The sequence below is a fragment of the Cydia pomonella genome, chromosome 15, assembly GCF_033807575.1.
Source record: "Cydia pomonella isolate Wapato2018A chromosome 15, ilCydPomo1, whole genome shotgun sequence".
NCBI classification, from domain to species: domain Eukaryota; kingdom Metazoa; phylum Arthropoda; class Insecta; order Lepidoptera; family Tortricidae; genus Cydia; species Cydia pomonella.
The window spans coordinates 17,373,508-17,394,085 of record NC_084717.1 but is presented as its reverse complement, the minus strand read 5'-3'; the positions used below and the strand labels follow the sequence as shown (position 1 = coordinate 17,394,085).

General features: G+C 38.1%; 2 protein-coding genes across 5 annotated transcripts; one reads left to right on the top strand and one right to left on the bottom strand.

Moving 5' to 3' along the window:
* Positions 1-1,922: 1,922 nt before the first annotated feature.
* LOC133525530 (zinc finger protein Xfin-like) lies at positions 1,923-14,849 on the bottom strand. 3 transcript variants are annotated; one of them, XM_061861810.1, is made up of 6 exons: positions 14,378-14,849; positions 13,365-14,255; positions 11,418-11,532; positions 8,965-9,523; positions 5,766-5,932; positions 1,923-3,857 (listed from the first exon to the last, which is right to left on the bottom strand). In XM_061861810.1, the coding sequence occupies exons 2-6, from the start codon at positions 14,242-14,244 to the stop codon at positions 3,359-3,361; spliced, it is 2,220 nt and encodes a 739-aa protein (XP_061717794.1). In that variant the 5' UTR covers positions 14,245-14,255; positions 14,378-14,849; the 3' UTR covers positions 1,923-3,358. The 3 variants fall into 3 exon arrangements, with proteins under 3 accessions (XP_061717794.1, XP_061717792.1, XP_061717793.1); XM_061861808.1 differs by having other exon boundaries at positions 11,418-11,535; positions 14,378-14,847; XM_061861809.1 differs by having other exon boundaries at positions 11,418-11,535; positions 13,365-14,847.
* A 319-nt stretch (positions 14,850-15,168) lies between these two features.
* Positions 15,169-19,983, top strand: LOC133525540 (chymotrypsin-2-like). Of its 2 annotated transcripts, XM_061861828.1 has the most exons (6): positions 15,169-15,272; positions 15,798-16,083; positions 16,550-16,784; positions 17,411-17,458; positions 18,006-18,185; positions 19,021-19,983. In XM_061861828.1, the coding sequence occupies exons 1-6, from the start codon at positions 15,212-15,214 to the stop codon at positions 19,273-19,275; spliced, it is 1,065 nt and encodes a 354-aa protein (XP_061717812.1). In that variant the 5' UTR covers positions 15,169-15,211; the 3' UTR covers positions 19,276-19,983. The 2 variants fall into 2 exon arrangements, with proteins under 2 accessions (XP_061717812.1, XP_061717813.1); XM_061861829.1 differs by lacking the exon at positions 17,411-17,458 and having other exon boundaries at positions 19,021-19,975.
* The last annotated feature ends 595 nt before the right edge of the window (positions 19,984-20,578 follow it).

Here is a 20,578-nt window from a genome sequence, read left to right as displayed (position 1 = left end):
GTGACGTAGGTAATACTGATTGATGACAGACGCGGGCTGCTCGGCGCACGCGTTACCGGCGGTCTAGCAACGGTTGCCAGCCCGCGCGCCGCCGGCTGTCGTGAATGGGTCCACACGAAAAAGGTTTGACTCTGTTTTGTTTGCGTACTTTGATGTGGAGTAGGCCACACAAAGAAAATAGTAAAAACAATAATTATATTTTCCCATTCCCATACAAACTGTTCCTACGACGACGTGTTCAATACGAATTTCTGCATGAACGATACAATGTATTAATTGGTTCGGAGGCTTAATTGCCTTTAAACACGTGCGACAAAGGAACAAATAATAAGCCTATATATTAATACTCTTTAAAATAAAATAACAAATTATCATACAAAAATTTAGCATTTAAAACGTTCTATATCGCATGAAACCGTCTACGTGGAGTTGGTTTTCATTGTCATGTATTTTCAAGTGTCAATGCTACAGCCAATCACAGCGCCTTATTTTATAATACACCAATCGTAGTTTGGGTGGTTTAAATTGACTAATCATGGTCAAACGCAGTCGTCGAAGAAAACAAGACGTCAACATCGACGAGTTGCAATTGGTCCGTTATGAGTACTGCGTGTTTTAATAGTGGGGCCACTTTTACGCTGATATTTTGTTTGCGATTAGTCTTCTATGTTTTTTTCGTTCGCTGGGACACACACACACACATTTTACCACTTTGGAAGTGTCTCTCGCGCAAACTATTTAGTTTAGAAAAAAATGATATTAGAAACCTCAATATCATTTTTGAAGACCTATCCAATACCCCACACGTATGGGTTTGATGAAAAAAGATTTTTTGAGTTTCAGTTCTAAGTATGGGGAACCCCCAAAATTTATTGTTTTTTTTTTTCTATTTTTGTGTGAAAATCTTAATGCGGTTCATAGAATACATCTACTTACCAAGATTGAACAGTATAGCTCTTATAGTTTCGGGAAAAAGTTGCTGACATAATCGGACAGACAGACGGACATGACGAATCTATAAGGGTTCCGTTTTTTGCCATTTGGCTACGGAACCCTAAAAAGTACGTTCATATCTGCTATTAATGTCTTCAATCATCTGCCAAACGATTTTTTTTTTTCACATTTTTCTTAATAAATAAATATCTCGTCGTCGCACCATAAGGGTTCCTTTTGTACCTTTTTGGTTTGGTGGCTGAGCCCAATATCATCGGCGTAACTAAATCTCACAGACTTCGCTGGCTCGGTCACCTACTCTGAATGGGGGAGGATCGCGCAGTCAAGGAAGCGTACCTGGGGCGACCAACCGGCCGTCGACCGATCGGGCGCCCCAGGCACCGCTGGTGTGATGTCGTGGAGGCGGACCTGCGTCGGCTGAATGCCAATTCATGGCAGGAAACCGCGCTGGATCGGGACAGGTGGCGTTCTCTCGTTTCGGAGGCCAAGATTCTTTTTGGATCGCTGAGCCAAAGCAGTTAGTCAGTTTAATTTTGGTACGGAACCCTAAAAACGTCACGTCACTTAGGACTTTTTAGAAGTAGGCAGAAAGGGCAAGTGAGACTATGACAAGGACAAACAATAATAGCGCTTTCTCTACTACTCCTACTGATAGTTACATAAGATTGATATTCCCCCCCCCCCCCCCTCTCATGCCCGATCAATACTAAATTAATACCACTGGCAACTGTCAAAGGATTTTATAGATGGCGCCTGCTTTACCTGTTTCTAGTTTTTATCTGTCAATTGTATGGCGGCGGCTAGCTTCTTGGGACTTAAGAATCGAAGTGCTTTGAGTGCTTATCAACTTTGCGTTCATTAACCAAATACTTCAAAACGTCGGTTGGTTTCGAAAATCACCCTTATAGGGTAGTCCATGTTCGGAATTACTTGTATACACTTTACGTGTATAAGAAAAACAATAAACAGTATATTCGAAAACGTTTATTAAAAACAAAATACATAAACAAAAAATAATCCTATGAAGAATCAACTTTGTACATAAAACTTTTTAAGTTTTAACAAGTAATAAATATATTCTGAAAAATACTTTAGCCCATAGATTTAATCTTGAACCATTTACAAGTAGTAACTTACCCCCCTTATTCATAAACGTGTACTAAAGTTACGATGCCGCTGATCATCGTTTGTCCCTTTCCATCATACCAATACGTCGGAAAGGGACAAACGATGATCAGCGGCATCGTAACTTTAGGACACGTTTATGAATAAGGGGGTAAGTTATTAAATAACAGATGTACTTAACCACAATTAATTGATATTAACAAATGAAAAACACTTGCTTTAATATAGTTTTTTTACATGTATATAAAAAGGTAAGGCAATATTTTTGAAATCCTGCCAACTAAACAAATACGAAAGTATATGAAGAAACAACAAAAAAAACTAATCTTAAATAGAATGTGCACCTTCTTGCACAAAAGAAAAACAATGTAACTAAGTCTTAAAAATCACATATATTCTGCTAATACACTCTCACTCTGAAATAACGTAACCAAATACTCGTAAGAACTTCATGATTTCAGTCTTGATCTCTCTAAAATATCTACCTAAATAAAAAAAACATAATACCAACTTAATTTTGCGGGTGGTATAACTAGGAACTAATCTACAACATATTGATTTTAAAACCACCGCGCGACGCTTGCGCCACTGGAACAATGTAAAATATAACTTTGCCCTAGGGGCGTCTATATGAACTAAATGCTATTCCTCATCTAGTTCCTAGATGGCGCTAGTTACCTGCTACATTGGAGTACAAACATTGAAAGTTGAGGGATTGATTTTAAATTTAACATGATAACGAGAAATATTTTGGCTTAATAATCAACTAGATATTGTACTTATTATTAACCTACTATCTTCCAACCGTATTAACGCTTGTTTGTAACTTTTACTTTTTCGGCGTGACACTTAGAAACAACTTGCGCGTTCTAGGGTTAGCCAACTAAGTCTAAATAAACACTTATCATGAGATAACTTAATTAGATAATCAAACAATAGTTATACATGAGATCTGCTCTGTTATGGCAAAACATATGTAATACATATTTCCTATCTTAAATACATACGCTGTTTAACAGGAATAGTAGTCTTATACTCTTATACAAATAAATATATTTTTATTTTGAGCTTATTCTAATATATGTATTTCTCTGACTGGAAAGTCCGACCAGAAATATATGATTATTGTCAAGAGGCCGCTGTTATTCTCACGTGACAGTTCCCTTTAGTATGAAGAATTTACTTTCAATGAAATTCCGCAATATGGCGCGTGATGTACTGGTCAGGTTTTAATATCCTAATTGTAACTTTAGAAAATCAATTTCTCCATAGGACCAGCCTATTTCGGCCACAACTTCTTAGCGGGCGGTATTTCGACATTATGCACAATAGAGCAATGCTTTTTCAACTCCGTATACTTCCTAAACTTAGAGTCACAGATCAGACAATCAACAATCATCTTCCTCACATTATGTATCGTCCATTCATGGTCCCACTTTTCTTTTAAAGTTTTAAAATAGTTGCAACAGAATCGGCATTTAAATTTGTTTAAAGTATTCGCGTGCGCGCATTTGATATGTTTGTTTAACATCGATTCGAAGTGAAACATTCTTTGGCAGAATTGACAGGAGATCGGTTCGTTATTGTTATGGTATTCCATGTGCTGTATTAGCATACGTTTAGAGTTGAATTTGCGGCCGCAGAGATCGCATTGGAGGTAGGCACTGCCGTGGATTTTCTTGTGCTTGGAAAAGTTGCTGGAGTCACTGAAGGATTTGTCGCAGAATGTGCATTTGTATATGGTTAGTTTGGCGTGATCGCGAAGGTGGGCTTTGTACCTGAAAATTTAATTCTTGTTTAAATGCTTAATTTGAGGCGGTATCATGGTCGCATTTTTATTACTCGTCATGTCATGCGTCACTTTCGCACTTATACTTATTAGAACGTGATAGGCATGATGACAGATGATAAAAAACCGATCATCTTAGCCTTACAGCGGCGGTATCATGGTCGCATTTTTATCACTTGTCATGTCATGCGTCACTTTCGCACTTACATACTTGTTAGAACGTGACAGGCATCATGACAGATGATAAATAACCGGCCAAGAGCATGTCGGGCCACGCTCAGTGTAGGGTTCCGTAGTTACTCTCCCGTCACAATAAGCTAAACTGGAGCTTAAAGTGTAGTAAATGGTACCTTTCACCCGAGTTAAACAAATAGGCAAATTTGCATAATCAGTACCTAATTAAAGTAAGTCTTTTTACTATGAAGGGAAAACTTTTTGCGATAACTCAAAAACAGCTAAACTGATCATGTCCGCTATAGTTTTCATTTAATGTCTTTCTTAAGCTCTACTTCCACGATTTTTTTCATATTTTTTGGACCTATGGTTCAAAAGTTAGAGGGGGGGGACACATTTTTTTTTTCTTTCGGAGCGATTATCTCCGAATATATTCACTTTATCAAAAAATGTTTCTTGAAAACCCCTATTAGTTTTGAAAGACCTTTCCAACGATACCCCACACTCTAGGGTTAAAGCGAAAAAAAAAATTCACCCCCACTTTACGTGTAGGGGAGGTACCCAAAAAAAAATTAAATTTTTAGATTTTATTGTACGACTTTGTCGGCTTTATTGATTTATATATCCATGCCAAATTTCAGCTTTCTAGCACTAACGACCACGGAGCAAAGCCTCGGACAGACAGACAGACAGACAGACAGACAGACAGACAGACAGACAGACAGACAGACGGACATGGCGAAACTATAAGGGTTCCGTTTTATGCCATTTGGCTACGGAACCCTAAAAACCGACCATCTTAGCCAGGCAGATATAGGTAAATGTGCCATTTTAGAATTATATGTAGGTTTCAATAGAAATAAAAGGCTCCCAGAAAAGCGAGTTAGGTTAGGTTAAAAATGTGATCCCGCACGAACGAATAGCTAGATAAAGTGGGTTAGATTAGGTTAGAACTGAGACCCCGTAAAAAAAGTAAATTTTTTGATTGTATAAAGTATGTATTACGTTATATTAAAATATAATATAACAAAAGCCATTATATAATATGTCTTTATACCAGTTAAACATTTATACAAAAATTGGTATTATATCAATTACGGTTTACATTAAATCCTAATGTAACAAAATCAACGTATAAATAATATATGAAATGACATTACGGCAAGTATCTGATATTTTTTTTAATAATTATATAAAATTATATTATGTGAGCTTTCTTTCTCTGTATTATTATATGTATACTGTTTTTTTTTTGTTTTTGTTACCTTATTAAGTTTTCATTAGGCGATTTAATGCATGTTATTCATCAACCTAGTGCATTTAGCGCCTCGATATGAACTTTAAAATATGCTTTATCAGCATTAACATCTGATATATTTTACTGTATGTTCTTTTTTCCTTCGAACTTTGAGACCTCAATTATCCTGGGCGCTAATGAACTAAGTGTTTCCGAACCTAGGGTCTATTTTAATGGCTTCTATGTATTTTCATTTTCAATTGTGTTTTTATTTTTTTCTCACTTTGTACGCGTGTGTGTGTGCGTCAGTGTTAGCATTTTTTTTTATATACTTTGTAATTACTTGTGAGTTCCTGTAATTGGCTCTCTGTATTAATCTTGTTGTCCTATTGTAAGTTTAAAGCTGTTGGTTCTCCTGAACATAAATAAATAAATAAATGAATAAAACATTACACACAATATTGCACTGTAAATAAAAAAAAATACCTTTCAACTTTAGTAAATGTTTCCGTCTGGCAGACCTCGCACTGAATGTTGAGGGTCCCGTTCCTGCCGACGGGGATCTTGTCCAGGGTGCTCTTTATGATGTGCTCGATCAGGTGACGTTTCAAGTCGCCGACGCGGTCGAAGATCTTTAGGCAGACGTCGCACACCTGAAGAAAATAGTTACACGAGATGATGTCAAAGTTTTAACACATTGGCGTATATTTGTATCGCTTAACTTAAAACTCAATGAGGGGGGGAGGGTTATTAGGGTCGGCAACGCGCATGTAACTCCTCTGGAGTTGCAGGCGTACATAGGCTACGGAGACTGCTTACCACTAGGCGGGCCGTATGCTTGTTTGCCACCGACGTAGTATAAATATTTACAATACTAGAGTTGATGGAGGGTAGATATAGTTTTTTTTTTCTGCCAACAAACTGTACTGCAGTTTGGCAGATTAGTAGTTTAAGGCTTTTTGTAATCTTCTTTTGATTCAAATAAATTAAAAAAAAAAAAAAAACTTAAATCCATTCGACCCTATACGGCGTACGGCCCGCGGGCCACTTCCGGCTCGCGAATGGATTTTATCCGGTCCGCCACCGGTCCTTCGAAAGAATTTGTATATATATAAAGCGAAGTTTTGCTGCAATTCTGGCCCCCTCTGATTTTCTGGTCCGCGATGAAGAAACTTTGCCCACCCTACCCTATTACCTTTTCTTAATACCAAAATCGCATATCTGACAGTTGGATTTATCTGAGTTTGAATTAAGCGACTCATTTTAGGTTTAACCCTTAGAACGCCACGTCTTATATTAAATATAACGCTCCGTCGTAAACCGTAAGGTCTCTATTCTCTATTACACTGCAACCGTGTGCGTCAGTTGACGTCTTTGGCGGTTTTGGTTATCGGTATGGAAGGTAGAGGCAAGGAACACAATCTCCTTAGGCAGAACTGTTGCAAAAGTGTCCAGCTGTCAGCTATAAATAATAGTTCCAAATCTCTCCAGAGTAGCACTAGAGTAGCTAAAAACCTATTGGACCTCGGACCCGGGTACGTCCTTAAACTGCGTCCAAAAGAGAGGTATGGGCATTGCGAATGTCATCTCGCTTTGTGTGGTAGGGCACAGCCAGTGGATGTAATTCCAGATCTAGAGCAGAGCCCAACTGGAGAAGTACCTCCACCTTACAGAAAACAGCAGCCAAATAACACTAGACCCTACTCATAGTGTTGTGTTCCTGCCGGTGAGTAAGGTTGCCAGAGCTCAACGAGGGGGGCGGGTTTAGGGTCGGCAACGCGCATGTAACTCCTCTGGAGTTACCATCAGGCGGGCCGTGTGCTTGTTTGCCACCGACGTAGTATAAAAAAAAAAACCTAGGCGTTATTGATGGAGTGAAGTGCGTTGTCTATGATTTGATTTTTTTCTCAAGTATTCTAGGTATTGTAGCGCCCCATATTTATGGTTTTTTGTCGGACAATTTTAGGTATATGTAGTTTATGATCCTTGCCTCTACCTTCCATAGTTATCGGTTAATACTCGTAATGACTATTTGTACCGTTGATCTAAGCCGATTAAAGGCACCAAAAAGATGCTTGTAGCTGTCAGTAGAGTTCAATAACATAACCGCCATCTACGGCTTCGTAAGTTCGTATGCGGTAAAGCGTTAACATCGTTAAATGGACTTTTTTTTCTGCACAGTTTATATTATTATGTTTGTGTGAAAATGGGCGACTGTGTGTCGTGAATGTCTAAGGTTTTGCCAGTCGAAAAATGTGTGTTAATTTCAAGGGCGCATTCCAGAGCTTAAATTAAGTAACTTTCTCAAAGACACCGGTATTCTAATTAACTTAATTTCGGAGATAATCAATTATTAATTTTTATGTGATTTGGCCCTTTCAAGCGTGTACACTTGTCTTAGAGCCTGTTTGCATATTGATGAGTGTTACGAATTTATACATTTGCAACTGAAAGAGATAACGTTTTGCTACTTCTAAATATTTTCAATTATCCGTGACTATTGATGCTGACTGTACACTTGAGGAAAGTCGTGTTAAGTGACTTTGAGACGTTTTGACATTTACCATAGTCAACACTGCATTAATCAAAAACTTTCTTGTAACAGATTTTTTTTACCACGTCGGTGGCAAACAAGCATACGATGTAGCCTAGCAACACCAGAGTTATTACATTCGCGTTACCGACCCTTAAAAACCTTTACACTCCTTTTTTGCAGAACCCCATACTGTAGCCCCTAGGGAAAACCTCAGCAGGGAGCTCATTCCACAGCCGAAGCGTCCAAGGGAGGAAATTCCTCTTAAACCGCACTCATTGACATACATCTAAGGACGGGCCTTACGGGCACTAAGAATGGTGCTAGTTCAGTGGTGTCACTCACGAATTGCGAACGAACCAATCGCGTTGTATCGTTAGACTGCACGATTGGCTCGAATTCGTATGCGTGACACCGCTGTACTGGCCCCATTCTTATTAAATAAATATAAAAAAAGTTATTAAAATGCACTTATTAAAATCTAATGACACAAGCTACTTATACTAAGAATCCTACAATGTTTTTTTTTTATTAAATATAAGACATTAATATATGTATTGTTCTTTTTCTATTAACTCCCCATCGGCACACAAACCTCATCAAGGTTTTGCCTACGATGGGTCTTGTATTAAATTCTAGACTGTAACTTGTTTGTTTATTCAAAAAATTAAAAAAAAAAAAATTGCCCGTAAGGCCCGTCCTTAGATATATGCCAATGACCGCACTAAAATAAAAAGAAATAAGGTCTACTCGCACCAATGATCCAACGTGTTAGTTAAGTACATTTCAGTCTAAATGTCAATTATTTTTATCTTATCATTAACGCGTTTTGATATACGATAATTAGGAAAACATGTTTCATATCAATAGGTTGAATAAACTTTTAGCTACATGTGGTAAAAAAAAACAAATCGAAAAGATAATCTACTCGTTTGGTATCTGTTCCTTTTTAGGGTTCCGTATTCAAAACGGGACCACTACTTGGGGGTACTAAGACTCCGCTGTCCATCCGTCCGTCTGTCACCAGGCTGTACATCATGAACCGAGACAGCTAGACAGTTGAAATTTTCACAGATTTGAGGTCATACTGAGCAACTTTATTATGAAATATTTCAGGTGACTAAATAAACATACAGGTAAACAAATATATACCTTATTACACTTCCTGTACTGCCTCGTCTTCCCCTTCGATCCAAAAATCTCATTCGACATAACCTTAGCTATAACAGAATCCGCCCTCCGAATATCCTCAGCCTTCACACTCTTCGCTTGATGAACTTCCGACTTCTCCGTCACATCCGACTTCAGTCGAATAATATCTGATTCACAAGAATCATCCAAAGCACTTAAAGTGTCAAATTCAGATAGATGATGTTCTTTTTCATGTTCATCCAAATCATTTCTTTTATTACTTTTAAAGTCGCACTTCTCACACATGAAAATACAATGCGCTTTGGCTACATGGGTTCTCAGTCCGTCCGGTTTCGAGTAAGTCTTTGAGCAATAGACGCAGCCGTGCTGTCGAGAATGGATCTTATTGTGTGCACGTAAGGTAAATTTTGAGGCGAACACTTTGTGGCACTTGCTGCATTCTAGTTCTGGGTCGCCGTGCGACATGCAGTGTTGCTCGAATTTCTTTTGAGATTTGATGTTTTTGCCGCATTCGGTGCAGAGGAATTTGATTTCGCCGACTGTTTTGGCGTCGTAGTTCCTGAAAAAAAAAATGTTTACATCAAAAAGCATGAAAAAGAAATCTGCGAGTGACACAATTTTTTATATTAAGGTGCAGTAGGTTCCGAAAACGGATAAAAAAAGTTGTAGCGCTTTTTCTGGAACACAATAAGGCTCCCATAAATTACTTAACAATCTTAAGGACTTTTTTTAGGGACTGTATCGATTCGAATACTGAGTTTTTGACATTCGCTCGATAGATAAAAAAAATCAGGAACATAGGTCTAACGTGCACTTAAAAATTTATAACAAATTATGCACAAAATCTAAAAATATAAAATTGGTCCTAAACATCGGCAATATCATGTTTGAGCGAACGTATCGAGTACTTTTTTATTTATTGCAACGTACAAAAAAAAAATGATTAAAAAACTTGATATCTGGGCACGCACTATCGAGCACACACTTCCATCTCGCTCACACTTACGCTCAGTAAAAGAGAGAGAAGAACACGAACTTACTGGAAAATAAATGTAGTAGGTATCGCTCGCAGACTGCTTGTAATAATAATTTAGTTAATAGGTACAATGTTACTTGTGAATTCTCAATATAACTTGCCTAACTTGAGAATACGGTGCCCTTAAGATAATACACCGCCCTAATGTTAAACTATTTATACTTATTGATTTATACTTATACTTATTGACTCATGCAGACAAACTGTTAAGTATAGTGGCGGGACAAGATCAAAATTTGGTGGGCAAGGTACATTTATCGAGGCCCTCTGGTGGCGTAAGGAATAACGAATATTTTTTACGTTGCGTTCAAGTTAATACGAATTTGAGGCCCGAGGCCCCTCAGACCGCGAGGCCGTAGGCGGACGCCCACGTCGCCCACGCCTAGCGCCGCGCGCTATAGTTCAGTATAACAGTTTTGCGACATTTGCGAGACTTCTGCATAAAATTAAATTTTGTTGATTATTTCATAATCATCTTCCTTCCGTTATCTCGGCTGTTTGCCACGGCTCATGGGAGCCTGGGGTCCGCTTGGCAACTAATCTCATGAATCGGCGTAGGCACTAGTCTTTATGAAAGCGACTGCCATCTGACTTTCCAACCCAGAGGGCTAGGCAAACTAGACCTTACTGAGAATAGTGCGGTTTCCTCACCATGTTTTTCCTTCACCAAAAAGCGACTGGCAAAAATCAAATGATGTTTCGTACATAGGTCCGAAAAACTCATTAGTCATTAGTATGAGCCGAGGTATGAAACCGCGATCTCTGAAAGTCGCACGATCTTACCGCTAGGCCACCAGCGCTTTTTTATGTTTATTAAATAATTAATAAATAATAATAAAATGTGTAGAACATTCTAACAGTAGATGTCGCTATACACCTCCCTAAGGCTGCCTAAGACAAAACTGTACCTCTCATCATCATATCGTCTGAAAGCCACCACATGACACAGTGAGTGAGTAAGCTACTCCAAAAACCACCATAAAGATCGGCCATGCGCTACGCTCATCCAATGGTGCGCTACAAGCCCTCCACCGGTGAAATGTTGCCTGGTTCTATAAACGAAGAGCTAATATAGCAAATTGACTGCTTCATAGCTAGTTAAAAATAGTTAGTTAGTTCATAGTTACTTAGTGGCGCCATCTAATAGATCAAAGGTCAAAGGTATTGATTGCAGCATCGTTTCGAGTGATGGCGCCACAACCTTTAGCCGATGCTCGGTAAGATGGCGCCACTTTTTGACATTTAACACATATAAGTGAAAACAAATAACTAATTCTAAAAGTATTAATCATGTGTCGAAATATGGCAGTAAATTTACTGTGGCTACAAAATTTTTTTTGAAAATCCACCTCTATTTCAAATTCTCTTTGGTAATAGTAAGATAAAATATATAGTTAATAATAAAAAGGTATGTTACCTGGGGCTGATGTGGTCTCCAACCATGTGCTGCCTGAAATCCATGATCTGGTCGAAGATCTGCTTGCATTTGTCGCACTGGTATTTCTTCTGACTTGGGTTGCTGTAGTCAGGCTCTTCTGAAAATTAGGTATTTTTATTTTATTGATTCAAAAAATGTACACAGCATTACAGCGAACTAATACACTGTGAAATTTATAATAGACAGTATTTATACAAACAGGTACCTACATGATACAGTCTAGAAAGGAAAAACAGAACAAATGTAAGAAAGAAGACTAATACAAGACAGAAGATTCTCGCTTATCCATCGTCTCACAGAACTTCATACATTCTTTGCTACTACTTGCAAATACATCACATTCCGGTGCTCGAGGAGCGCGTTAATATATTGTAGAGCGCGGACAAGTGGTGATTTGCCATGGGACATAGTGTGTGTTTGTATGAAATAACTATAACACTTTTTCTTCAACTTCAACATTTATTCAGCAAATATGCCACAAGGGCACTTTTAAACGTCAACGTGTAATTTACTGCATACAAGCAAAAACAAACACATCAACAATTATAAAATACAATTAACTGAAAATACTAATGCAAACTAAAGTATTATTATTACTTAGAGATGTATAAACTCTCTAAATATCGAATATGGACGCCTTATAAATGTGTCGGAGAACTTTCCCGAGAATATTCTTGGGAGTAATGAGAATTTTGCTCTATTAAGTTTAAAATATTGTTTCGAGACCAGGTCGCTTTACTAATATCAATATAAACACATACGAAATTAATTTGAGCCAAGAGAACATTCTCGAGAACATGCGGAAATTTCCAAGAGAAGGAATTTCCGTGAGCGAGAATGTTCTCACTGGCACAACTCTGTCTATGAGAAGAAAGTTGAAACTCAGACCCATAGATTTTACATGATGCCTTTTTATCTCTGTTTAATGCCATCTAGTGAGCGATCTGAGAGTGAGTGGAAATGTCAAAAGTGTACAAAATATATGAAATAAGTAGATACCTTTATAATGTCATATAGTCATATCATCTAAAACAATATAATTATGGAACCTGGCTTTATATGGATGAATATTGTCAGTCTTTATTATTAACTTGCTTATGCTTTAAAATTAAACACACAATACATTAGTGATTGTAATATGATAACATTAGAGGTTTTACAAAGCATCTAGTAACTCAGGGCCAAAATCAACTGGCTGGCAGAAAAAACAGTTAAAAACAAAATCAACAGCCAAATAAAACACTGATTCTACACCACCTTTCACAAATAAAGAAGATTGAAATATGGCAAAAATATTATTATATCGACTTTAACATAAGCACCAAAATGTAGGTAATCAGTAAGACTCAAAAACAGATTCAATAAGTATTTAAAAATAGACTAAAACTGTTACTTTTAGATAAAGTTTGGTACCGAATTGATGAGTTTACAAATATGCGGTTGGATCATTGACCCAGCGCCTTACCTAAGATATAAAATATATTTATAAATCGAATATGTGAATTGTATATACGAGTACATACCTATAATAAAATGAAATGTAAATAGTAATTAAGTAAATTAATGAGTTAATGACGTGTAAATGTATATGTTTTTTTACCAATAAATAACTGTATCACTGAATCACTGGTGAACATTGTTATTTCATTGGTACTTATACCACAATAATATGGAATTTGATATTGACATATTGTTTTAATTTAGGTGTTTCAGTCAATACTATAGCCACTGTAGCATAGAGCTTGCCATTCTTGTTATATAGACCTTATATGTATGTTGTTAAGGTAGAAAATAGAAAATTGAATATATCATTACCTACCACCAATGCCAAACCAACAATAAGTAGTCAAGTGTATTACTGTGCTAAAACACTATTTAACAGTTCCATATCAAAACACTGAAAAATGGTTAATAGAAAACACTTACCATACACAACTTGTGAATTAACCTCCTCCTTCACCGAACACACCAAAAAAGGATCATTCATAGCTATCTTCTGTATGGTCTGCCCATAATGAGAATCATGACCCAGAAACAATATGGTCTTACGCTGCTTAGTAGATGACTGAATGTCCGATGACATCAATTGCTTTAATGCTCCATTTTCACTCGGTATACCAATGTATTTCCGTTCCTCTCTAACTCTGTTCTCCTTCTCCTGTAGAATTTCTTCGGGTAATTGGGACAGAAATACACCACACTCAAACTCATCTTCTTCATATAAATTTAAGTTAGGGTCCGTTGTGTTCTGCTGAGTGCTTGATTCACTAACTTGAACTTTCCTGAATTTTTTATGTTCAAATTCGTCTGTTGGGTATGTTGCAGGCTCTTTGTTATAATTATACACATTTTGGGTGATGTATGTGTTGTGCTGTTCAACAGTTATGTGGTTAGTTCTAGTATTATGGTATATAGAGTAATGTTCTTGTTGGTCTGTATCATAATGATTATACACAAATGGACTCCTAGCTGGATCTATCCATACTTGACTCTGGTTGTACGGATCAGCTATCTGGTTTCCGGACTCATCCACCAAAACAGAAATTAGGTCATTATCGTTATACTCAGCCGGACCATTTTCCTTTGTTTTGTGGCATAAATTCATATCATAACTGTCTACTAACTTCACATTACAGAAACCTGTATAAATACACATTTCGTTCCCTTCAGTATCAGGAGAGGAAATATTCAGCTCAATAAATACATTATCGGAGACTTCACAATTGGTTTCCAATGTAGTACACTTTTTTGGCAGCAACAGAATAGGGTAACCTTCTGAATTCATAGTGGCGGTACCTTGGTCCATCTTTCAGAAACCTAGGTAATCAGAATAAAAACATATCGTGAACTACCGCGATTTACTTAATTTTCCTAATTGAAGGTGTTTTAAAGAATATTTTTGCAATTTATATAGTAAAATGCAGGTAAATTTCACTTACCACGTGCCTGGACGGTGCTTCGCTCGAAAGGGTAGATGAAGAAGAGATGAGGATTTGAATTTCGAATGGAAGGTAGCAAAACCTGAGTTACCCTCGTATTTCGTCATTTTGTTAAAATACGGTATGCCACTTGTGTCCCTACGTTCCAACTTTACCAGTCTGCCATAAAATATTGAAATAACCGTCCTTAATCCTGAATATAAGTTTTTTAGAATTTAGAACTATATTTGTTTTGGTAATTATGAATTTCAAATTTCAATTCATCGTTTACATCGGTCCCGAACAAAAGATATCTACGTTATTTCTGTAGTTCGATTTGCGAATTGCATCCTTATTACAATGCAACAAGTATTGTTATGGTCGTAATATACATAAATGACCGGCACTGGCATGAACTTCTGACATTTGACTTTCGTTTAGAAATTGTAAACATCAAACTAAATTAACCACTACCATCGAAATGTAAAAATTCTAGTCTACCGTCATGAATAAGAAACAAAACTAAAATAAATGAATTATATTTTTTATAAACTTCCATGTATTCAAAAGGTGATATGTGAAATCGATTGATAAGGGAAATCGTGCGAGTTGTGGGAGCAACGACCAAATGTTTTGAAAAACATTTATTGACCTAGAAACAAAAAGGGATGATTCAAATTAGGCGCAACGCTAATTATCGGATTGAGACAACAATGGATATAAATTAACTGTTTACTTTCGAAGGACGTAAAGATAATCACAGGTAAAAAGATAGTAGTAAATGTTCCTTGATATAAATAGACGATTAAGTTATAGTTCATCATAACAGCCCACGGAGTTAACCAAACAACAATCATGAATACCTCAGTGTATCTACTGGTCCTAGGCCTTCTAGGATTATCTCTGGGTATTATGGGTAAGTTTATTGAATGAAACCTTGATGCAATTTATGACTCATTGTGGTCCAAGGAAACCAATCGATTTCAAAGCCCATATTTTGAAGACTTGTCTGGTGGATAGTGACCTTGCTATGAAGCCGATGGTACCGGGTTCAAATTCTGGTGAGGGCATTTATTCGTGTGATGAACACGGATATTTGTTCCTGAGTCATGGGTGTTTTCTATATATTTAAGTATTTATAAATATGTATATATTATATACATATATCGATGCTCAAGTATTTACGTACAACACAAGCCTTTTTGAGCTTACTGTGGAACTTAGTCAATTTGTAAAAAAATATTTATTTACTTATATGACGTTTATAGTGGCATTGCTACACTTGACACTCAGTGCAGTTAGCTAAGACAAACTCCTAATTGATTATCAGTGATTTCATTTTTGTGAGAAGGTTTACGAACTTTTAGTTGCCTACCTAACAGTATTGGACGGCAGTATTATATCAATGGCTCTTGTGAAATTAACTAAGTATTCGTTTTAGGTCTGCCGGTCGAAGACTCTTTCGATCTTCAGGACTCCTATTCATCTGGACGGTACAACCCTCAGGACTTCTACTCCTCCTGGCGTGTCCCCCAAGAGTCTGCTGGACGTATAGTGGGCGGTTGGGAGGCGCCCGAGGCTTCTGCCCCTCACATGGTGGGACTTATCATCGGCGTCAGTGTTAAGAGCTTCGTCTGTGGGGGGTTTGTGGCTAAGCCTGATGTTGTCTTGACTGCAGCGCATTGCATTGACGCGGTATTATCGTGGTGGACGGGAGAGCTAGTAGAGTAAGTATTCGTTAGTGCCTTAACTTTTTTTATAGTCAGTAGCTGAAGTCGCGAAGCAGGTGATGCAGTCATCACCTGTAGGGAGTCAAGACAAGACAAGACAAAGCATTTATTGCAATCATATTAGGTACATAAAATTACATAATATGTACCCTGCAAGGGCGCAGCAATCTTATAACTAAGTCACAACTAGTACAATCGTGTGATTAACGCCTTATCAGTATAAGGCATAAGGCATTATAGTTGCGCGTAGGTAATTTTAAACAACTAGTAGCCCGCTTAACAACTTCATGTTCAATTTCTTTTGACATGCGCGTTGTTGAAAAACTTTTAAAACCTCCTTATGTCGAGAAACCCAATACTGTAGTCCCACCAAATCATGGCATAGAGGATCATTCCACAACCGAAATAATCTAATAGGAATAGCTGAACCTGAAGAAAACCCACGCAATATTTTCTTTTAAAGGACTTTCCGCGGTCAGATCGGAAGCAACGCTTTAAGCCACGGATACGTCGAGATCCGTTTCTCAGGACACCTGAATCATCCGGCCTGGGACCGCGTGAACATCAAGAACGATGTGGGTGCTCTATGGCTGACTGAGGCGTTGCCGAAGAATTCTCCTGCAAGACCAATTGCGCTGAGCTTCAGATGGATTGGAGGAGGCGAGCGTCTGACTGTTACGGGCTGGGGAAGACTTTCGGTAAGTATTGGATTGAATAATATACGTCCCAAAAAAATTAAGTTATAGCAGTTGAAAATGTAGATTCACCTGCTGTGATAGCAATGGTCATGATTAAACATCCACATTATAAGATTTAGATCCACATGAGCCATTCGCTCCTTCGCACTTAGTATTAGTATGTAGGTATACATACTTACCAGTATGATAACCGTGACTTATGCCTGGGGGCCTACCGCGAAAACCGAAATTTTACTCTAAGATGTAATTAGAGTAACAGAGAAAAATGCCCGCAATTGACGAACTTCGATTTTCGCGGTTAACCCCCTGGACATGATCGTGCACTAGCTATTTAGAAAGAATAACTGATCGCTCGCGCGGTTTGATGCGGTAAACTCCCATATCCTCGCGCCTCGTATAGGTATCAGTATCAGTTCAATATCTATTTACTCTAATTCTGGGAGTATTTTTTAAGGAGGCTTGGACTATTTTACTAAATATGAAGATGCACTTGAGTTTCTACTTGAATAAGGTCTTACGTGTTACGAATGATGCGCATAAAGATTGTAACCAAATCGATTTTTACTGATAAACAATACTAACCTTTTTTCAATCAATGAGACGATAAAACTTGGGTGTCCTTATAGGATGATGTGCTAGTCGTCGACCCTGGAAATCCTGGAAGCTATAACACGGTAAGACTCAGATCCACTAATCAGTCTGTCTGTTGTCTGAACGAGATCGCTCTTTAGCGATAAGACCGCCTGTTGTCTGCCTATATCTTTAATCAATTGTTTTTCTTTAAGCTGTATCTTACTGAGGTGTGCCAATAAAGAGTACTCTATCTATCTATAAGTGAAGGTGGAATAGCGGATGAAATTCTAAATACCACGCTGCGTTCTAATAAAATCAATACCCTATAAGCGTAGCGTCTTTTTCTAACTATGTTAATTAAAGAGGGAAGGGTAGTTTATCTCGCCGCGAGATACTCTCACGCCATCCATGTGCTAACCCGGCCGCCTGCCGCCTGCTAGATGATTTAAAGGCTTAAGATACAAAGACTTAAACCGAGAAGCTGGCAGACGGTGGGCCGCAGTGGGAAGATACCTTAGCCTTTCTGAAAAGACCGGCCTTTATGTAACATGAGGTGGGGACGAAAGGAAACACGAGGGCATTTGCTCAGCTGTGATGGGACATAATAGGCTCATAATAAAAATAAATAAATAAATATAACATTTACAGGCTTGGGGAGCGCTGCCCGATCGTCTGCAAAAGCTGCAAGTATACTCTCTGACTCATGCCGAGTGCAAGGAAGAAATGCAGAGAGCTAGCGACGAGCTCGGTTCCGCCGCTCCGGGCGTAGCTGAGAACATTGAGATCTGTACGACGCACCCGCTTGGCGCTGGGCAGGGCATGTGCAATGTAAGTATTTCATCATTACGAGTTCCACAAACATTGTAATCGCATAACGTTTGTTGCAAGACGAGTAGAGCCATCGATACGCTTATGTTAGACTGACATTTGGGTTTAAAGATTTTTATTACTCATAACTCATAAAGAACAAAAGTTCACTTACAATGAGCTTAAACTATAAACAATTTCATACGTGGTTTACAATCACATCCAGCTAGTCGATGATACTTAATATACATTATCACTGATATATTTCTTCAACGTGGTTTTAAACATTTTTAATGATTTGCAATTTTGCAAATTTTGCAATTTTGGGGGAAAATACGAAGTAGGTATGTTGGTACTGCCAACATATTGGGCAAATTCAGGGAAATGGAGGCAAACTAACAAGTGTGTTGACTACATTCGAAGTGGACGATGGGGAATGGAGGATGTATTAACATGGCGTAGGAAAATTGTGAGCTTCATTGAACACCATTTTCATAATATTTACACACATACATACATACATATAATCACGCCTATTTCCCGGAGGGGTAGGCAGAGACCACGGATTTCCACTTGCTACGATCCTGACATACCTCTTTCGCTTCCTGCACTTTCATAGCATTCCTCATACACGCTCGTCGGTTTAGGGTGCTCTTGACCTGGCCTTTCTTCAGGATTTCCCCGATTTGATCAGAGAAAGTCATAATATTTGTCAACAATAATTCGCCAGGGTGACGTCACAACCTTCCACAATACTCAGCTAGCTTCGCCACCATTCTGTGATGCACTGTCTTTTTATCTCTCTAAAACATATGAGAGATTTAGGTATATATATTTAATTGCTTTATGATTTCAGGGTGACTCAGGCAGCGCTCTATGGTTGGACAAGAAAAGCAAAACGAAGTGTGTTAAGGGAAATTGTGAGAAGTGTAACAAGTGGGAAAACTGCGAGAAGGAAAAGTGTGAAGGAGTTAAGAGGGTAGTGGTAGGTGTGGTGTCCTGGGGTTTCCCGTGCGCGCGTGGGTACCCCGACGCTCACGCCAGAATTAGTGGGTTCAAGGACTTCTTGGTGTCCAACCTGAGGTTGTCAGCTGATGAATACGAGGAATAGAACTGTAATTTCTATTCTCTTTGGCAATTATTATTGCCATCTTGATAGCGGGGTGTTACTTTCCTGTTTTTTCTTTCCAGTAACTAGTCAATTTTGTTCGTTGCTTTGATTTGTTTCGTAAGCCCCGACGCAAAGAGCGGTGTTGTGTGAATGATATGTTTGAAGCCAATATCTGTATGTCGGTCTGTCGGTGGCATCGTAGCTTAACGGATGGACCGATTTCGATACGCTTCTTTTAAGTGAAAGCTATTTATTTTTTTAAATTTAGTAGTTATTGTTCATGCAATTAAATAAAAAAATTGGTAAGAGAAATGTATTTTTAATTTTTATTTTAACCAATAATCATAAAGCTGTTAATGTTTTGAAGATGATAAAAACAGAAAAAAAGAATGCGCAGGATACCTATCCTATCAGGCTATCAGGTATGATTGTAGTACACACAAGTGCTATTAAAAACCATTTCCACCATTTCATTAAGCCAATAAGGTCCTTATTGTAACGCCATTCGTGAGTATCCAGTGATCTACGAGATCCTACGAGACGACACCGATCTGTTAGGACTCCTCTACACGATGGCCCAGCGTAGGCCAGTTTAAGGGACGCAGCTATGCAGTGGAATGAGATAGCAATATCACTTGCTCCCTCTAACGCATGAAAACGTCCCTTGGACTGGCCTACGCTGGGCCATCGTGTAGAGGAGCCCTTACAATGTAATATAGGTCAATACAGTCCGGTACAGTAAGCTGCAGAGTTAACTGACCTCCCCCAAATGCATATAAATTTGTTTACAGGGGGGTCAGTTATCTCTGCACCTTACTGTACAACAAGTGCCATTTAAAATTGAACTGTTTTATTAAACCATGATTGGTTGACCTGATGACGACCTGATGGTCATTATGACACGGCATTCGCAAGTATCCAGTCCAGTCCCAATACGCGCTGACGCGTACAAACATGTCCGGTTCGCCGACCGCGCAAGGGAAGCCACATGAGACGACGCCTATCTGTTACAATGTAGTATAGGTAGGTCTATAGTATACAACGTGTCCCAAAACTCAACGATAAGCCGGCACCAGAGGATGGAGCTGCTTATGATTAGTCGAGAAAAAATAAGGAAAAAAATATATCTCAATTATTTTAGAAATTACAGAAAAAAAATGAAATTCATCGAAAATCGACATCCCTAATGGTATTTTTAACGACCATGTCACAAATATTCAAATATTACTGTTTTTTTTTTTGTTTTTGGAAACTTAAGTAGCCCTGCTATCTAACACAGTTCTTAAAAATACCATAATACATG